The 20,976-nt window shown below is 35.4% G+C and overlaps 2 protein-coding genes across 3 annotated transcripts; one reads left to right on the plus strand and one right to left on the minus strand.

Annotated features, from left to right (window-relative positions):
* Window positions 1-896: 896 nt before the first annotated feature.
* LOC126611187 (major pollen allergen Ole e 10-like) lies at window positions 897-4,101 on the plus strand. Of its 2 annotated transcripts, none has more exons than XM_050279377.1 (4): window positions 897-1,451; window positions 2,753-3,276; window positions 3,477-3,507; window positions 3,614-4,101. In XM_050279377.1, the coding sequence occupies exons 2-4, from the start codon at window positions 2,826-2,828 to the stop codon at window positions 3,774-3,776; spliced, it is 645 nt and encodes a 214-aa protein (XP_050135334.1). In that variant the 5' UTR covers window positions 897-1,451; window positions 2,753-2,825; the 3' UTR covers window positions 3,777-4,101. The 2 variants fall into 2 exon arrangements, with proteins under 2 accessions (XP_050135334.1, XP_050135333.1); XM_050279376.1 differs by having other exon boundaries at window positions 899-1,451; window positions 2,758-3,276.
* An 11,340-nt stretch (window positions 4,102-15,441) lies between these two features.
* LOC126611188 (glycerol-3-phosphate acyltransferase 1-like) lies at window positions 15,442-18,312 on the minus strand. Its single transcript, XM_050279378.1, has 2 exons — window positions 17,483-18,312; window positions 15,442-16,592 (listed from the first exon to the last, which is right to left on the minus strand). Exons 1-2 carry the CDS (start codon window positions 18,203-18,205, stop codon window positions 15,702-15,704), a joined length of 1,614 nt encoding a protein of 537 aa, XP_050135335.1. The 5' UTR covers window positions 18,206-18,312; the 3' UTR covers window positions 15,442-15,701.
* Between the last annotated feature and the right edge of the window lie 2,664 nt (window positions 18,313-20,976).

The raw sequence follows: 20,976 nt of genomic DNA on the forward strand, positions 1-20,976 counted from the left end.
TCTCGTGTTTTTGCATGGTTTTTGGGATGAAATCGGCTCGGGAATAGGCACACCCATCTCCGGCAAGACTGTGGGTGTCGACGAACTTTCCGAACACCTCCGACCGTTTCATGGCAAACAAAAGTTATAAAAACATTCCTCTCGTTTTCTATTTCATTTTGATACCTAGATCGGAGTCTAGGGTGCTCTTTTACAGTCGGCCGGAGCTGTAGAAGCTCCAGCGTTCTTCTCCGATTTGCACAGATCCAAAATTTTGCGATATTATTAGTAACGCGATATTATCGATAATATCGCGATATTTTGACGAAAACTAATTGGATAACCATTAAAATATTGGTAACTCAAAAAACCGATAATATCGACGAAATATCGCCTATATTATCGACATTTAAGACCTTGGGCGAAACACAAAGTTAAGATCCAAGTCCTTGAGAGTTATGATTTCATCAATCTCCCCCTCAGGCTTATCAATTGTTCGACCATGGGAGGATCCTTTCAACACAACCACGCACTCCATACCACATGCCATCGACATTGCAGTTTGGTTTTTTGGATGGGATAAGGATGGAAGATTTTAATAAATTATTATTATTTTATAATAAAAATAATAATATTTTAATAAAATTGACTAGGCTATTTTTTGTTAGGGGTGAAGATGCTTTAGCCTATTACTGTTCAATTGAATCTATTACTGTTCACTTGAATGGATAAATACGCTGAGTGCTGGTGTAAAGTCTTTTAAGGGTGGAATTGCTCTTAGAAAACATGCTCTACAACAACACACCTACAGGCTGCTTGCAATGGTGGTTGGTTGGTTAATGGGGTTACCCAGACAAAATGGTGTCAAACTTAAAAAAGAGAGGCATAGAAAAAGAGAAAGGCAAAATGCACACATCACCACCATCATTACAATCATCACTTACCAGCCCACAGACCCAAACCTAAAGTCCGAGGGATTCCTTCCCCCTCTTTCCTCAACCTTCTTCTCTTCCCTACCATTTCCCTCCTTTTTCCACCCATCCCTCCTTCACTTGCTGCCACCTCCCTACATCTCTCTCTCTCTCTCTCTCTCTCTCTCTCTCTCTCTCTCTCTCTCTCTCTCTCTCTCTCTCTCTCTCTCTCAGAGGTGCACATGTACTTTATATATGTAAAAATATTTTTAAGTGCTTGACAATTGACAAAGCTTACAAATATCCCTTCTTTTCAACAACAACATCATTGATGCTTCTCTATTCTGGGTTATATTTGCTCCTCTTTCTTTCTTTCAAATCAAACAAAAAGTAGGACTAGATTGGATCAGAAGAACAAGAAGCAGAAGTCACCAAGAAGAAGAAGCAGAAGCAGTAGAAGAGGAGGAAGTGGGCGAAGGCACCAAATGGGTGGAAGGTTTATTTATCCTGTAATTCTAGGCTCCTGCTTGTTCCTCCTGTTGGGTAATTTCTTCTGTTCAGGTGACTTCCTTTGTCTTGTTTTAAAGTTTGAGTTGCATCCTTTACAATTTTATATTTGGTTTTTCTTATTTATAATTTGTCATGGCAGCATCTATCATTTTCTTTTGTTAATATATTTGTAATAATCCCATTTGCTTCTTTTTCTTTTTTTTCTTTGTTTCTTTCTGCCTTTGACAAGTGAATTTTAATTTATTCTTTCCTCTTCCCCATTTACTTTCGGCTCACTAGTGATCCATGTAAGCATTGGACTCTTTTTTTGGTTTGAGATATGAGATTTTTATGAATATATGTGATGTCCTAGCTCAGATTGTGTCACTTCAAATGTGGCTCTTGATCTTTGTTTTTTGTTCATAATTTATTGCTTTATAATGCTGCTTATCAATTGTAATCCTAGTAGACCTAGCTAGTTCTGTTTCTCATTTTTCTTTCTTTAAGTTATACATTTTCTTTTTGTGGACAAAAAAGTTAATTTTTCATTTTCCACCCTTCTAGATATAGTTTTCTTGATGATGCTCTCTCCTTTTTCTTTTGTCTTTTTCCCTCGGTCAAAGTAGGGCTTAGAGTACTATCTGTTTTCAAATTTTCACAATGGCTAATGCTCAATTTAAATTTTCCCTCGTATAGTTTTTCCTTTAGTATTTATTTTTAATTTCTTGTGGTGCCTAGACTTGGATAGAATAACGCATATAATTTAAGGTATGTATGAAGGTCGTTGTGATTTTTATTTTTTATTTTTTGGGAGAATTATAAGGGATTAGACATGGAAAATTTATCCGAATTGATCCTACTATTTGTTTTTTTTTTTGTTGAGAAATGCAAGGGAACTTTTTTTTTCATGAGTAAAACTTCTAACTTTAACTTGGACAAAATTATTATTTTCTCCTTCATACCAGCTCAAGTGGAAAGGGATGTCACCTAACTCAGTTCAACATTTTACTACCTTTTTATTGTTCCAATTCCTTCAAGCATTTACATGATTACGTTTTGAAAATATCAGTTTTCCATCTTTCATCTTGGTAAGACCCCAATTGGGTAAACACCCTACATTGTACTAAAGTCACTGAACTTTTCAGTTTTTACTAGTGCAAACAGAAAACTTTACTATTAACCCTATTTCCAAATTTAAGGATCAATTGTTCAACTAGTTGTGGTGGCTTGGCTTGTGAAACTATTAATTTATAGGTTTTGATTATATTTTTTGAAACCAGGAACCACACCATCGGATTTGGCACCATTCTTTCAATGCTCAAAAATTGCAGAATACAAAAAAGTAAAGCTTACTTTAGTTTTGAATTTTCTAGTACAGGTTTGAAGGTGACAAAAAAAGAAAAGAACATTGGACACAGCAAAGAACAAGACCAAGAAAATAAAGGGATGAAATTCCCTAAAACCCTAATTTCCACCACCCAAAGAGACATCACTACTCCAATAACAACAGTCCCTACAATAAATCCCACAAATCCCACTTCATCAACACCAATTGTGAACCCTAATTCCAATCCAGCTGATTCAACATTTCCTGTCACAACAACGCCTAGCATGACCCCATATACTGCAACAACACCATCACCACCTGCATCCACTGGTTCAAGTTGGTGTGTTTCTAGCCAAAGTGCATCACAAATGGCATTACAAGTTGCTTTGGACTATGCTTGTGGCTATGGTGGCACTGATTGCTCAGAGATTCAGCCAGGACGAAGCTGTTATAATCCAAACAATGTCCGGGATCACGCTTCTTTCGCATTCAATAACTATTATCAGAAGAACCCAGTTCCAAATAGCTGCAACTTTGGTGGAACTGCTGTGATCACTAGCACTGACCCAAGTAAGTCACCATTTTTTACTTCCGTTTTTTTATAACTTTATGTCACATTGTAAGGACTTGCAGCTCAAGTGATTAAAAATGTTTATCTTTTCAACTGAGATCCTGTTTTCAAATCCCCCTCTCCTAGATTTTGCTTGTATAAAAAAACTTAACGTCACACTTTCCTTTATTTAATTGTGATTTGACAACACTGTTTTCAGGTACTGGGACGTGTCAATATCCATCCACTAGGTAATTAGCTCGCTCTCATCTAACTCTGCTTTCCCAGGTTTTCCTGCTGCCTTTTTTAGTTAGAAAGATCAAATTAATATTTTGTATATGTGCATTCGGTTTGCAGCACAAGTTCATCAGTCTTGAACACAACAAATACGAGTGGCTCCACTGTGTTTGGTGCTGTCCCTTCTGGCCCTACTACCTCAGCAGCAATAGTAGCTGCAAACTCCTCACATGGCGTGCACAATTTGTTCATCGTGGCATGTTTTCTGGTGTTAACAACATAAAATTTCAATACATGGATGGAAACATTGATTCACATCTTAGTTTTGAATTGAGATGAATCTTGTACCAGTGAGTTCTTATTGAAAAAGGGGGGACGGGGGGTGTGGGGGTGAGAGAGAGAGAGAGAGAGAGAGAGAGAGAGAGAGAGAGAGCGAGCGAGCGTAAATGTGATGGATTCATATAGCTAGAGGCTAGAGCTGCAACCGTAAGAGTTTTAATTTTTGGCAGTTTAAGAGCAGCAACATACATCTTGGACCATCTGTAATTAACGGCCTTTGCTGGTTTGGGCTTTGATCTAAAATTGGTGATTGGTCATAGACTCATAAATCTTGTATGTACTTCGTAGTATGCTACCAATATTGACAATTAAAAACACAAATATTAACAAAACATGAACAAATGTATCGATTTTTACAAATTGTTTATTTTAAACTAACTTTTGATACCTAAGAGCATCTCCAACAGACTTATAAAGCTAATTTAAAGAGATATTTATAAAAATCATCTCCAAAAGACATTAAAGAACTCTATAAAATAACAAAATAAACAGATGCGCCTTAAATTTATAGTTACGATTCAAATACTAAATATTAGAAAATTAATAAAACTCGAGGTGGACCCATGAGCCAAAGAGAAAAGAAAGAGAGAGAATGTGGTTCTAGAAAATGAGTGTTGTTGGGGATGAAAAGTTAAACAGACAAACTAAAGCAGTTTTTCAACATTGTACACATGTTACACTAGCAAAAATTTAACAAAATTGTGTTAGAGATGCTCAGTTTTGTAATTGAAGTAGTTAAAACTATTCATTCATCCACCTGAAATCTTGTATTTTCATGTTCCTTGCACAATATTGCTTGAGTAAAAACAAATCCATAATACCAAGTAATCTTCATATCATTCATTTCTTTGGCATCACAAACAAAAAATAAGTTAGGACATCTAGCCAAGGGCTATAGGGCACATCTAGATTTGAAAATGACAAAATCAATCTCCAACCAAGGGTTAAAAGGAATCGGGCTCAAAGAATTAGGCTAATTTTGGCCCCAGGGTATGTAACATGTTGCCCTAGGTCAGACTAAGTTTGGCCTTGAAAAGTAATAACATATGACGAAATAAAATATAGCCATGTGATAAGCTCATATTTATATATATTTTACATCAAATTCACTTGTCTTTTCTTAGTTAGTTCCTTACATTTTTGAGATATTTATTTTGTTTTTGTGTTTTGTAGGATTTGTCAAGCAAAGAAAAGAAAAATAGCACAAGTGGGATTTTAAGTAACAAATTCGTCAAAACTACCTGTGGAGATCAGCTGATTTTGGAAGCAAGTTGCGAACAGCTCATAATGAATTAGAGAATGAGCCTTATATCCATGGAAAGCTATGGATGTCTATTTTCTGAAACATTTCACAGATTGTTAATATCATTTGTCTAGAAGAAGATATGGTCATTTTAACACTAAAAGGTTACCAAGAGACTGAGCAGTTTGTAACTGCAATGAAAGCAATAAACACAATAAATCTAGTAGCCAAAACTGATGCAGCCAAGAACAAGTCAGCTGACACTTATTCAAATATAAAAGGGAATGGAATTAAAGATGAGGATTAAGAGGGAGTAATTGGCATAAAGGCTACCCAAAGAGTTACAATTGTTATACCATTTCCTCTCACTTAATGTCATCGCTAAATGGTTATTAGTGGGTGAGTCAAAGAGAAGAAAATGATGCAGCAAGAATTAGTTTAAAAGCAATGTTGGGAAGGAAGGAAAGAAGAGAAGGCCTCAGTCGATTTCTTTCGGTTCTATCTTCTCAAACTCATGTCTATCTTTTGTTTTTATTTAAGAATTGTGTGTAACTAAATTTTTAGTAGTTATGGGCTGTTTTGAAGCCCCGAATATGATTGCAAGTTCGTTATGACATTTCGTTTGAATTACTTTATGAATGGATGAAAATTGGTTCACTACTTGTCTCATTGATGAATTCTCTATGTGTTTTCTACGAATGCATACTTAGTAAGCATATCTAGGATTCTAATGCTATGAATATGTGTGTGCCTACCCTTGTCAAATGAGGACCTACATATGTTCTAGAGTAGTACTTGTTAATTGTAATTAACATGTGAACTAATTTCTAGAATAAATAAGACAACGCCAGTACTTACAATGCTTTGTGATGACTCAAACTGTGAAATCCCGTCCCCGGATTTCACTATTTAACTTACGTATTTTCATATTATTAATTTCAAGATTTATTTTTAAAGAATTTTATATATAGTTGGCAACCATGCATAAATCTTTTTTTTTCCCTTTCTTTATATGGGAGTGGATACATTATTTAGAAAAAATAAATAAATAAAATTGAAGCTGCCTGATGGCAGCGAAGGAGAATGAAGGATGAGAGTTTCAGGAGGGAAGAAAGGAGAAAGGTGGCCGAATGGGGAAAGGGGAGAGGAAGGATGGTAACCAATAGAGAGTGAAAGCAAGGAGGAAAGGGAGAGAAGGGAGGAACACAGGATCCCGAAGGATCCGATTCTGACCCGTTGGCCAACTCAATTTGGTTAGCCAATTCCAATGATTTTCACCCCTTTTTCTGGCGAATTGGGCCGATCCATCGCTCCAAATCATTATCTTAACCCTTCCTCTACCATTCCCACACAAAATTTGGGGAGATTAGGTTCGAAATTATGGAGATCTGCACCGGTGGGTGCAACGGGCTTCGGGGCGGCAATCTATCAAATTCAAAGGTAACTCCGTCAACCAACACAACCAAAATACTCCCCTCAACCTCAGGAACAAAGCCCAAGGAGTGGTGGAGGTGTCAGAGTGAGTATGGAGGTCGAATCAGAGCACACCCAATCCTAGGGTTCCGACGGTTCGTGGGTGATTTCAAGTGTTTCCCGGCCGAATTGGACTTTGGCCCAGGTATGAAAATTACTCCCCTCACTGAGATCTAGTTTTCTTTAAAATTTGGTAATTTTTAGAATTAGTTGAATATTCAGGCAAGTCGGGGCGGCCGACCGCCAACCATGGCGGCGCATGCGACGGTGCGTGGACAGTGGGCCGACGATGTCTTCTAAGTTCAATTAGATGCTCTGATTTCATAATTGATATTCATAGGACACGGTTTGATAGTTTGAACTTAGTTTCATTACGATACATCACTAGAACAAAATTTGAATCAATGATCCGACCGTTGGATCATCACCAAAATTTGATATATTATAGTAAGTAATATTTGAGGACAATAAGAGCTTACGTATTGCGAATCCAACGTACAGATCTTCCCGAATTGAACCTGTAAGTTCGTAAAATAAAATGTTGACCGCCACTTAAATTTGTGATTGGCGGAGATATGACCGTCGGATCGTAGTGAGACTTTAGTATGTTATTATAGAAGTATAATTTGGACTTTGGGAAGTTATGGATCGAAAATCTGATGTACGAATCTTCCGGATCGAATTACGTAGGGTTGTGGACCCTACTGTTGACCAAGAATTGACTTTTGGTCAATAAGTCTCGAAACGTCTTCAATACTAAATTTAATACCATGGGATACTAAGTGAAGTCTAGTGTGACCACATTGGTTAGAGAGTGACTTGAAAATATGGGATATAGTTATTACCTTGATTTCTTATATTAAGATCATTTGTGAATATGATTTGGGTTATAAATGAAATTTCTAATGAAATGTGAATTATATGTATATATATATATATATGCCATAGACCCATGTTTATTGAATGTGAATTCTATTGAAGTGTTATTTTTATTTCTGGCCATCGATCTATTTTCATTAAGTATGATTTGACTTGTGCTTCGGAAATATGGTTTGTATTGTATGATTGGATTGATGTGAAGATGAAATGTGAGGGCTAGTAGTGGACCGTTAATCTATTGTCATGGGTTTGTTACTTAGACACTTGTTTCACATCTTGTTTCCTTATTTCACTTTTTGTGTCATTCAGCCCTTCTAAATTAAGTACTTGGTTCTTGTATTGTTTTTTCAAGCCATTGTTGTATCCCTTGGTCTTCCACTCGATTCTATTGAGAGATGGTCCAGAATTGTATCCTGGTTCGGATTCCGTTGAGTGATGGTCCGGGATCCCTTCGATTCTGCAATTTCGTTGAGTAATGGTCCGGAATCGTATCCTGGCTCGGATTCCATTGAGTGATGGTCCGAAATCCCTTCTATTTTGAAATTCCGTTGAGTGATGGTCTGGAATCGTATCCCGCTTGTATTCCATTGGGTGGTTCTATATGCATAGTACTCCGCGATTCCGTTGAGTGATGGTCCGGAATCGTATCCTGAGTTTGATTTCGTTGAGTGGTTCAGAATCCCTCTGGTGACTTGATTCCTTGGATATGATTTCAGCTTCAGAGATGTAGGCTTCAGCCGAACTGTGTCGCTCTAGCCCTGCATGTCAGTATGTTGTATGGGTTATTAGTTGGTGTAATTATTGAATGTAATTGTTATGATTATGATATACCTTTGACCAATATGGCTATAGATTATTATTGCACCTCATCGATTGTCCCTTGAGATGTTGCATGCTCTGAATTGTGCATTATGTTGAAATATGGTAGTTTATGTGATGAATATTCGAGTGTAGTGAAAAGTTGAACTACAAATGGCTTGATCCCTATTGAGGGTACGTAGGCAGTCTAACGAAGAGATTAGATGCAGGCATAAAGTATACGCAAAATTATTATGCATCTGGATCTTGAATTATATTTTGTGCATATCCAAAAGGTGGGGTATGTTGAGTTACGGGCATTTAGGGACATCACATGTCGATCTTGGATGTATGTCGAGATCGAGGCGTGACACAAACTCTTTTCGTTCTTAATGATTTCTACTTGTTAAATATATGAACACGCCATTCTAGATTGCATGCTAGGGGCTAAGTTAAGTTGAAAACGACATTCTCTTAACATACTACATAAGAAAGAGTAATAGGTTGAGTTCTAGCATTGAGCCAACTTGAGCATCTTCATCCGAAAATAAAAGGAATTTGAATGAAACATAACATGTTTGCATGATTATTTGGTGGTGGATAGCAATTCCCCTAATTTGTTTTTCTTAATTTGTGAACTATTTAAAATTTGTTTTGTCCTGTTTATGTTCGATTTAATTTACATATCAAATCTACTACAATCCCAAAAATTTGTATGAGTCTAGCTCTGTGTGTGTAGTGTCTTTATATAAAATTTCGTAGACTTTAGATTAGTATAAGTCAGTCTAATAATTATTTTTCGGTGGCTGGTTAGTAAGGACAACAACCAGTTTTTGTGACATTTTAAGTAGCTAGATAAAATAATCTTCTGCGGGAAATACCCTTGTTTTCATATGCTACAATTGACAAATCTTAGTGTTAATAAGGAAAATCAATAGGACATTTGTGTGCTACTTTGTGGTGTGCTTTTAATCCTAGCACCATGCATGGTTGGAGAAGAAAAAATTCAGTCCTAAAATAGTCTTTAAAATATGGCTTTATAGCCAAAATGGTCCATGAGATTTGCATAACACATCACTTTGGTCCCAAAGATTGAAAATCAATAGAAATGGTCCATGAAATTGTCCACCATCCATTATTTTGTTCATTCCATTAAAAACTCCGTTAAGTGTCCCGGAGCTCTTGGCTAGAAGTTTGGGCAATTTTCAAAGCTTCGTAACTCAATCGTTTCTCAACCAAATTCGACCCATAATATATCAAAATGAAGATAGGAAAGTGTAGAATAAGATTATACTTATTTGTAAGCCCAATGGTTGCCGGAGATGGCCATAAAATAGTCTAAAAGGTGACTGGTCCGCGGGAAAATTGAAAAACTCGCCAGAAACTGGGTAAACTTTAAACGTTCATAACTTCTTCAATACTCAACGAAATTAAGTGATTCAAAAACAAAAATCATACTTCTTAATGAGACGAAGAGAATGATACATTTTTTAACGGCTAATTCATAGTGTGATTTCTGCAAAATCGCTCGAAAGTGGCTAACTCAAGACCAAGATAGCCACCTTCAAACCATTTTTTGGCCAAACCACGATGAGTTAGCCATCGAGAAATGTACCATTCTCTTTTTCTCGTCGAGAAATATGAATTTTGTTTTTGAATCACTCAATTTAGTAAAGTATTGGATAAATTATGAACGTTTAAAATTTACCTAATTTTCGGCGAGTTTTCCAGTTTTCCCCCAAATAAATCACCTTTCAGGCTATTTTCCAGCTATATCCGGTAAACATTGGGCTTCCAAATAAATATAATATTGTTCTACACTTTCCTATCTTCATTTTGATATATTAGGGTCAAATTTGGTTAAGAAATGATTGAGTTACGAAGCTTTGAAAATTGTCCAAACTTCCAGCCAAGAGCTCCGGGACGCTTAACGGAGTTTTTAACGGAAGGACCAAAATAATGGATGGTGGACAATCTCAGAAACCATTTCTATTGATTTTCAATCTCAGAGACCAAAATGATGTGTTAAATCTCATGGACCATTTTGGCTATAAAGCCTTAAAATATTAATTTTTTAAGAGCTATAATATAATAAAAGACTATGTTTAGTACACCAAAGATACCCCTAGGTACATATATTATTCTTTTCCCTACTTTTAATTAATTATCAAAGAATGTGGACTGTGGAGCACTTTTGGGGGTGGGTGGGTGGTGAACCCCTAAACACGTACAAACCAATAATCACTCATTTTTGCTTCATCTCATTATTCTCCCTTGATTCTTTATGTTTCTTATCACCAATCACTTGTTTCCCTTCATTTTTCATATATACATTCTCTCTCTATAAAATAGAGGACCAACAATCCCTCTTCTAGCCCCTTATCCTTGGAAAACCAACAAACCCTATTTCAGAAAACGACCATATTATTCATGCATCGCACAGCGGCATCCTCTTCCATTTTCTCTTCATCATCTTTGTCGGACTACTTGCATTCTATGCAAACCACGAAGCATCCAAAGGGTTGGACATAACCATCATGAATGATGCCAAAGACTCCGATGCCGGTTGATGCTTCGAACTCTTTTACGTGTCCAATGACAAAGCCACCTGCATGACCCTCGATGCTAGCAATTTCATTGAACACCTTGTTTACCCTGACGATTATCATCATCATCCTCCTAAGAAGCTCGTAAACCACGTTGTTTTGAGGCTTTCTAGCATGAAGAACTCAAGTTCCTTTAACAATGGTGAACAACTTATTTGGCACAGTACACTAATATGAAAGTTATTGTCCACTCCTCACCCAACAAATAAAATGGCCATTTTGTCCTTCAAATAAGCCCTTCAGTCGTGGAATATGTCAAACGTAAATTGGACTTGGCCATCTTACGTGGCATGACTCGTGTCTTGATATGGGATGGCGAGGCCCGTGCTCCGCCGTAGCTTGTCGATGGCATGGTGGAGTACACAAGGATGGTGGCTAAAGGCTCATTTGGCACCAAACTGCCGGAGCGTGACAAATATTGGTGGAAGGGCAAGGACCCTAAAGTGGTGGCATAATTGTTGAAATATTATAAGGGGGCGTAGCAAGGGGTTCATCCGACGGCTGAACGAGACTATGAGGGAGAAGTTGCACGATCGATTAGTGGATGATGCATTAGGTATGCCATTGCATGATTTGTGTGGATCATATAATTTTTCTAAGTGTAGCTTTTGAGATTGAGTGTTGGTGGGTTATTTTCAGTGGGGTTTTTTTGTTTTGTTTTGTTATTGCTGTTGTTGTTGTATAACATGATTTATGTTGAGCTGTCACATTATTGATGTATGCATAGAGACAAAACATTAGTGGATTGAATCACATCACATGGACACCTATAATTTGTTTCCACCTCTCCCATTGTGTGATCAATTGCTTGTCCCTCATTCGTTGGGCCACTGGGACCTAATTAGCTAAACAAATTTTCTCTCTTTTGTAGAGAAGGACTAATGTTTTGTAGTGGCTTTGTTATATCTAAGAATACCTTCTTCTTATTTTTTATCGAACTGATCTCTCATACTTTTCTTTTTCTTGTTCACACACTTGTTTATTTATACATTTTTTTAATTTTAACTTATATATTCGATATAAGTTTAAGAAAAATATTGGTGTGCATAAAAAAATTGTGTGGAAATATTTCCCAATAATATAAAATGCTGCGAAATATTAGGAGACTAAATTTGTAGATGGAATTTTATAAACTAAACGACATGGAAGTTGATAATTGGATTATTATTTAAGTGTTGATAAACGTACTTATTCCTATTAGTGGCACATTTAGTTTACAAATTTTGTCACCTTAGCATTACCCATAAATGCTTAGTGAGTTATCGAGAAGTGCACCTCTACAAGTCTGCCACTTGATACGAGTCGCCGAAGGTCCCATATGTGGGTGATGTCATCATGAGGTGGGGTAGTAAGTGCATGTACGTACTGTGAATCCAAATTTCATCCAAAGTTGAATTGACCAAAAACTCTACCAATAAAATAAGAGATACCATTAGCCTAATTGACGAACACCATAAAAAAGGGGAACGTGTCCGCCAAAAGGCTTTCGATGCTTAAGTCAGAGAATATTTTGAGAGAAACTAATAGAGAGAACTATAAGTAATAAGCGCGTGATTACCGATTTTGTAGTCAGCTGAAAAGGGAAGTCGCAGACCATACTAGGTAGATCACGATGTTCTATTAATGTGATGCAAACTAGTCTCCACAGATAGCTACAAGAAGTCCTACTAAAGGCATTTGGAAATTAACACTACAACAAATTGGTCCTTTAACGAGGAAAGTTTTAGCAAGAGCAATACTTTTTTTTCATTGTAGACCACCTTCATGAGAAAGTGTTGAGTTCTCGAAAAATATTTAGGCACTCTGTCCAAGAAACAATGAGAAAAATAAAATTTCCGTGAGAATATATTTCCTCATTATAGAATACCTTCACTGAGAAAAATATTTAGTTCTCACAATATTGATGAGCTTTCTTCTCCCCCTAATTTGTTTCACTCAACTCCTTTGTATTAGGCGCGACAGAGCCTTCTACTTCTACTTTCCTCAATTTGATCTCCAATTAACCGAAACTCCCCAATCTACATAACAAAACTCAAACTAGATGCCACCAACCAATTCTCACCCTTGCCTCTATTCTCGAAGTTCTTCAGAATCTCTCTCCCAGTAAACCTTTTTCTTTACAAATTCTCTTCCGCAGCAACCCCAAATCCTTTTGTCTTTGCAATTTTGAGATTTACGACCATCGCGAGCCAAATTTTCTTTCTCATCAAACCCTTAATGATGTCAACTCCGCCTTTGTTCTTATATAATGAATGCAATGTATTATGATAATCCATGTTTAAAATATCGTTATAGGTGCAAATATCGATATGTACATTTACAAAAATAATAATGGATATATCGATATCGATGTTGATATTAGTTGCCTTCAGCAAAAATTATGAAAATTTGCAATATGGTGGTGGGTATATCAACTCATTCAGATTTAATCGAACTAGAGAAAAATTTCCCAAAAAAAATTCAAAAGTTCAAAATCTGCAATGAGTTCTGGAAAATTTTTGTAGTGAATCGATTAATATCATTGATATATTGAAAACTTTACAACCAAAAAAATCCTAAATCATAATATATGCACATCTATTTGAACAAGAATTTGGCTACCAATTTGACCCCAAATGAATTTGTTGGAAAAGAAAGAAATAACAGCTTCACACCTTTGGTTGTTGCATGAATATTGCGGAAAAGAGGAAAATGCCAGAAAAGATCATCCTGAATGAGTTGAATACCAATTGTGCTATATCTGTAATACATAACCTCTGAGTTCATCCTTATTTGAATAATCAAATATCCTGTATATCAAACTTCTAACAAAATTTTGCACCATTGCGGAATAAACTTCAGTACAAAATACATGTCTGATAAATAAAAAATTTGTAAGTCTGCAAAAGTCAAACAATAAATTGCTAAGAAAAACAAAAACATGAACTCACTATTTCCTTACGCCCACATAAATGTAGAATCCAAAGAGTTACTACCCCCATTCCAGTGACATGTTCCTTAAACACTATAGGAAGCAATGGTTTCATGAGTGAATCAGCAGCCATTGACTTTGTGTCAATGTGTTCAATCAATATCAACTATTTTTTCACCTCTTCCTTCACAGACAAATATTTCATGTCTATCATTTATGATTGTTTATGTTACACCTTTGGGCAAGAAACAAAAACAACCATCATTTGGTAACAGATCATGTAAACTTATTGTATAACATTAAAGATTAGGGAAACAACAAAAATTTTCAAATCTTTAGATAAGATAACAGTTAACTTAATTCTCTTAAAAATGATATACCCTGAAAACATCTCAAACCATTTATACATTTCTCTCTTTGGAAAAGAATATTGGCATGTTATAAGTTTTAAACCATAATTTACATAATCCATTTCTTGAAGTCTTCACTTTTGGTGAAAGAAAAAAAAAATGTACAAAAGTCTGCACTACAAAATCTTGCTAAGATATTTTTCCTGAATAAGTCAAGGTTAGTGCAAAAAATATTATCGTAAAAGACTTTATTGTTATGACTCCAACCATTTGAAGAAGCCAAGAAACATTAGAGAAAGAAATCAGAAACATAGTAAGGTAAACCCTAAACCCTAACAATTATAAAATAATTATTTGGTCAAAACAGTTAAGCAATATGTAACTTACAATTGTCAATAGTCACTTGGTAAACATGTAGAAAACAATCAATTCCATGTTTTATTATGATTGTTGCTATACTACTGAAAATTAAGAATATTGCCAATAGACATTTGATATGAAATTCTAAACAGAGCAGCAAAGACTCACAGTCCATGCAAGAGTGGCAATTACAGTTACAATGTACTTTGTATGAATCCATCTTTGATTCAAAATGAGGAATGAATATTATTATAAAGATATATCCACCATGTCTTTGTGATAGTATAGAGAGTTGCAATTATAAACCGGAGGTTAGCATTGCTTTGGACAAAATTAATATGAGAGACTTTAGACCATGGCACTTTAGTTATGAGCATAAAGAAAAGAATAATGTAGTAGAATTTACCCCAACCTTACTATGAGAGTTTGGTTATCTTGATAAAATATTTATTAACCATAGTTCCCAATTAGAATTATTTCATGTTAAGCTTAAGAAAGTAGCAAAAGATTACTTAGAAGTTTGGAAGGAGATTTGTATAAGTTTTATCAATAATCCTCTAGATTGGTAATGCATATGCACAAAGAATAAGCTAGGCATATAGCCATGATAAATAAAGAATCTTTTAGACTGTCATCTATATCACCCTACAGATGGACTCCTCCACAACAAAATATTATGAAATATCAAGGAGCTAAAACATTAGCCTTAGATGAGTTCGAGGATGTTAAGTATGATATGTTATTAGTAGCAGAAGACGAGGAAATGTACATATATAGTAAGACAGATATCTGTCATCAGCCATATTGAAAGTCTCAAAAATGTCAAAGAAGAAATTGTAAAAATCAATTACAAGATAAAAAAAGATAGTAAAAGAGAAGCAGAACTAGAAGAAGGAGATGATCAATACTAGAACAATATGACAAAAGAGGAATTAGACAACATCGACAACATGATGAAAGCATAAAAAGTTAGAAGTAGATAAACAAAAGATGAAAAAGTAGCACAGTAATGCAAGTAGAGAATATTTTACAATAGCACCATACAAAGTAACGTACAATAATTCAAACATGAGACAAAATGTAAACATTAATTAATGTGGCACCTGCCATGATGAATGGAATAATGGTATAAGAGTAAATAGAGAAAATAGGTTGACCCATTATAGACATTTCATACCAAAATGTCCTTATAATTAAAATTGAATAGTCCTAAACTTTGAGGATATTTTTTTTTTTAATTATATGAAAATTAAGGCTTCTTTCTCTTATTATCAGGGACAATTCCTTCATTCCCAGCCAGCATCAAATATTTATCCCTCCTTGTAAGAGAGGTGCACTCAAATCCCAAAGCATCAGCCAATTTCCTCTGAATGTAATTAGCCACTTCATTGCTAGACTTTCCCCCAGCGCAAGTCAGCTCTCTTGGGAGCCTCCCAAGAACTTCAATATAATATGCAGGCCCAGGGTTCATCAGGAAGAAAATTGGGTCCAAGCATTTTAGTCCACTGGCTGTAGTCCCATAAAACATGCTCACATTTGTGTTGATGGCTACTGGCACAATCTCATCAGCCAGTTCTGCAAACAGTGAGCTGAATCTCAGCAAATACGGCTCTCGACAAGTTGTTCCTTCGGGGCAAACCACCAAATCTCCTTCACTAAGTAGCCTCCCCATGGTTTCACCGTCTTGTTTTCGGTCTCTGGTTAATCGGACTGTCTTGATCGGCGCTATGATTTCGGACATTTTGCTCAAGCTGTATGTGACTGCTGTTAAAGGCTTGCCCAAAGCCAAACTAAGGAAAACTGGGTCCAGTAGGGTTCTGTGTGTGCAAACATAGAGGACTCCTTTTTTTTGTGGGTTTGAGGAAGTGGGGTTTAAGCAGCCTTTAACTGAGAGATTGACACCTGTCAAGGAGGTCAAAAATAGGGCAATTTTGCAGGGGAGGATAATGCCAACTGAGATTCTTAATATGGCTAGGATTAGTCCAAGAGGGAGCCACAAAAACATGGCTAGGGTTGCAGATGGAGTAGGCAAGAATGCTAACCTTCCATCATGAAATATTACTGGCTTTGGCTGCTTGTGCCTAGGCATTGCTGAATTTGTACCGCTCTTGTTGTCTTCCTTGTTCGCTACATAGGCTTCCTGTTGCAATTAAGTGGGTTAGTAACACTAAATGACAGTGTAATCAGGCAATCACGTTTAAACATCTCTCGTAATGTTCTAGCTTTACATAAATATACATAGTAGACTCATCCACCAATGCATGGTAATACATATATGTACCATATTTCTAGGCCAAAAATATTATACTTGCAAGAGAGAAAAAAAGGAAATTAAATATGTGCAACACCTCCCATTAATGAAAGGAATGAAAGGGAATTCCTCTTGGGTTATTTTAGATAAAAAAATACATGATGGAAACTGGAAATGCGAAAAGGATGTAATTTGTGAAAATGATTTTCTAATGCCATTGATGTGACTTATTAGTAATAGTATCCCAAAACCTTCCAACACCATCCAAATCTTAGGTGGAATATCATTGGACATATTTGACATCAAAATTTCTCCAATCAAATTGTTATTTGCTGATTGGATTTGAAGGCTTTGTGATTTGGAGTCAAATTTATTTTTAATTATTTTTAATGGTGGATCCCTTATTCCACTAACATTTCAACCAATAAAAAATTTGTTTCAACATTTTTTAATAATTTTAACCATTTAAAGTTCTACTTAAATTATAAAATAACATTTGACAATTCTTTTGGAGAAGTACAAATTTGATATAAGATTTCAAATTGCCACATCAACCATCAATTGTAATTTGACTCTTATAATTTGACATTTTCTTTGGAGATAAAGTACCCTAAACCAGAAAGTTGATAAGATCATAATACCTATAACTAGCTAGTTATGGGTTGGGTGTAAGACTAACCCTAATACATATTGAGGTATACAGCATTAGTGGTCAAACTAGGACTTCAGGTGTAAGGACAAATAAAACTTGGTACTTATTTGAAAGTGGTATTACATACCTTGCAAAGGGAGATAAAAAGACTATCTTCGACGCTTGAAGAACCAATTCCAATATCTAGTCTTTTGTCTCCAAAATATTTTTTGAGAGCATTGTGCTTCACAAGAAAACCAGAGCTGGATAACAAACCAGTGAAGTAGTGCCCAACAGTGTGCAATTCAGTCCCCAAAACATCACCAACTTCCATATAATCCTTGAGAAAATGTTCAACCATGACTCTAGGGACACTTGTGAGGACAACCCTAAATCCCGCTGAGGCAAAAACCTCATAGGCCTGAAGGTTGAGATTTTCCTGATAAAACTTGGGCAAAACAGCCCTTCCAACACTCTCCATATCTTTTTTTCTGAGACCACAAAAAGTTATGAAAATCATAACCCTTAATCTGTGCTCGTAGTCGAAAACCAGCAAAACCGGGTACGATAGAAGCAAGAGAAGGGCTCTGAAAATGCTGCCACCTTCAAAGGCAACAAGCATGAAGTAAGGAAAGACAGACTGGGATTTCAAAAGGGATCCAAAAATGTCACATGCAATTGTCTCACAGTCTCTGCCCTCCAAATTACACATTGTGAAACTGGGAAATGAAAAGGGTTGTTTTTGCGGTGAGGTGAGAGGAGGAGAATTGCCTACGATGGAGCCATAGTTTCTCACTTTTCTTGCAGCTCTTTGGCATGTGCTTGCCAGCAGCTGGTACAAAACCCCATCTGTGAGTTTGAGAAGAACCATTGGGAGGACCGTGGTTTTTTGATAACCCTAAACCTGTTTCAGAGATGGAAAGAGAAATTTTGAAAGATACGACAGAGAAAGGTTGAAGAAAGCGAGAAACGAGAGATACATAAACAGAGGAGGTTGTCGAGAAGAGGAAGGGTTTGCAGTGTGTATTTGTAGGAACACAATTAAAGAGAGAGAAGGAAGGTTGACCAAAAGCATTTGGTTAGCCACACCGTTGGCATTAATTCAAACCTCAACATTTTCTATTTCTCCTATTATTTTCATTTTTTTCTTATTAGTTACCTTTACAAGTGCATTAAAAAACCACATACGAAACTTTTCCATCTGCTAAATTATTATAATATTTTAATAATAAAATTTAAAAAAGATAGATGTGTTTGAACACGTCATTTGAAGATACTTTATAACAATAAAATGTGAGACTCGTATTTTTAATTTAATTTCACGTAATTACTTAACAATTAATACTATAGTCTAATAATATTCACTATAATCTAGTAATATTTCTATCAAAACTTCCTTAAACGATTATGAAAATACGCTCATCAACATTCCGCCAGGCCAACCCTTTTCACTTTTTTTATAACAACAAACTGTAGGTTGGATTGTGAAGAAGATGTTCCACCATAAAATTAATTGGTAATATAAAAAGTTGCAAGGTTTTTCTATTTTTCAACGTGAGACTTTTTAACATTCACATCCTCACAAATCCCTTCATATGTGACGAATTTTCAAGTCAAACAAGTGGACAACACAAACTGAGTGACGTGATGCACATGATTGTTGGGCTTCACACGTGCGTCAACTTGCTCTAATACCATGAAAAAAATTGAAATTCACTATAAAACTAATTAGTAATATAAAAAGTATCCCAACTTACTTATAAACCCTTGGAAGATTTATTATTTCACCTGATTCTTTAATCTTCACGTCCTCACAAATTGCTAGTGACCGCCTTAATTTGCGCTCTCTCTGCTATACTATTGCAATGGCATTGGAATGAGTACAGTTTTAAGTATCCAAATTGATGGACTCTTTGATTATCCACATTCCACGGCATGGAGAGAAAACTAGGGAGATGGCTTCAGCTTTGAATTTACATTCAAACCTATTAGTCCTAGGTGGACCAATCCATGAGTTAGATAACCCATATATACATCTGATTTATTGACTTTTTTAACCATTTAGGTCTTTGAAGATAGTCAAGGAAAGGGATCCTCTGTCAGATCCCTTCCACATAATCCTCCTCATTAAACAATTTGGATCCTTGAAATTTGATCTAACAGCTAAAGTTACTATAACTTTTAGAGTAAGCCCGTGTTATTAGCCGTTTGATTAAATTTTAAGAGTTCGGATTGTTTGATGAGGAGGATTAAATGGAAGGGATCCGGAGATGATCCCTTTCCGTCAAGTAATACCATCAGTAATTTGCAACTACTTTGTCCTTTGACTTTCTTTTGTAATAACAGTTTTTCTGTTTTCGATTTCCCAAAATACCAACAGTACCATGCAAAGGGATTCCATGTAGCATCGTATAGTAACTTCATAATAGAGTAGTTGGAATATAGCTCTTGTGATAAAATTTGTTAAAAATTAAGTTCAAAACTAAAAATCTGTTCATTCTTCATCTATAACCTGAATGTGAACCTCACGTGGGAATTTATATTAGTTGTTACTAACATTTTGAAATCATCTACTCTTTCTACGATTAAATCCTTTTTTTTAATGAGAAAATGATTATTTAAAAATACTAAAAAAAATTCTTTATTAACGAGTCGGGACATAATCATTTACAGATTCTTGTTTGCCATAACAGTAGATAAAAAATCGACATGCATCGTCAATGTACAAATAATTTGCACTTAAATAAATCTACATGTGAAATAATATTTTCAAAGAGTGATGAAAATAAAACAAAAAAAAAAAGAAAGAAAAAAGACATATATATGATTCAGAGATTCAATATGAATGATTCTGGCACAAAATCTATGAAAATTCATTGGTTTTCTTTTTTGTTTAATTACTTTTGGTATTTGTGGGTATGGCAGTTAAGATCATGCAATTTGAGATGGTTGTTTGATTATCATGCATATTGTTTGCGTGGAAGATGGAAAACTAGAAGATTTACAAATCTAAACGTGTGTTTTTGAAGCTAGCTAGCACATGACAATGACGACAAGCTTTAACAGGTATACAATGACAGTTAACCCACCTTAAAACGGTGAATATAATAATATTAGCCTACAACAATTAGCTTGTATGGAACATGATGTAGAGGGTCACATGTACGCAACTGATTTATTGATATTTTCTTTTTCAACCTACAATGTTTCACGTTTAAACCGACTTTCTTTTCTAGTCTAGACCAGTAATATGGTTTGTAATAAAATACAATAAAATGCTTAGACTCTTCATATATAACTACAAAAAAAAAAAAAAAAAAAAAAAAAAAAAAACCCCTTTCAGACGAAAGGATTTAGTAGGGCAAAATAAGGCTTTAATCGCCTAAACCTTCGCCAAACAGAAATTCGTCAAGCAAAGGTCATGGTACGAAAGTTTACCCAATAAAAATTTTCGTCGGGCAAAATGTATTGATCAAAACTTGCCCGACGACTTTTCAAATGGGCAAGTAATGTTTGCACAACAAAGATATTCGTCAAGCAAAATGCTTAATGAATTTAAAGAAAATATATAAGAATACAAAATGCATACTTGATGAACGTATTTGCCCGTAAATGTTTTAATTTTTTTAAAACGTAATTTAA

The sequence above is a fragment of the Malus sylvestris genome, chromosome 17 (genome assembly GCF_916048215.2).
Source record: "Malus sylvestris chromosome 17, drMalSylv7.2, whole genome shotgun sequence".
NCBI classification, from domain to species: domain Eukaryota; kingdom Viridiplantae; phylum Streptophyta; class Magnoliopsida; order Rosales; family Rosaceae; genus Malus; species Malus sylvestris.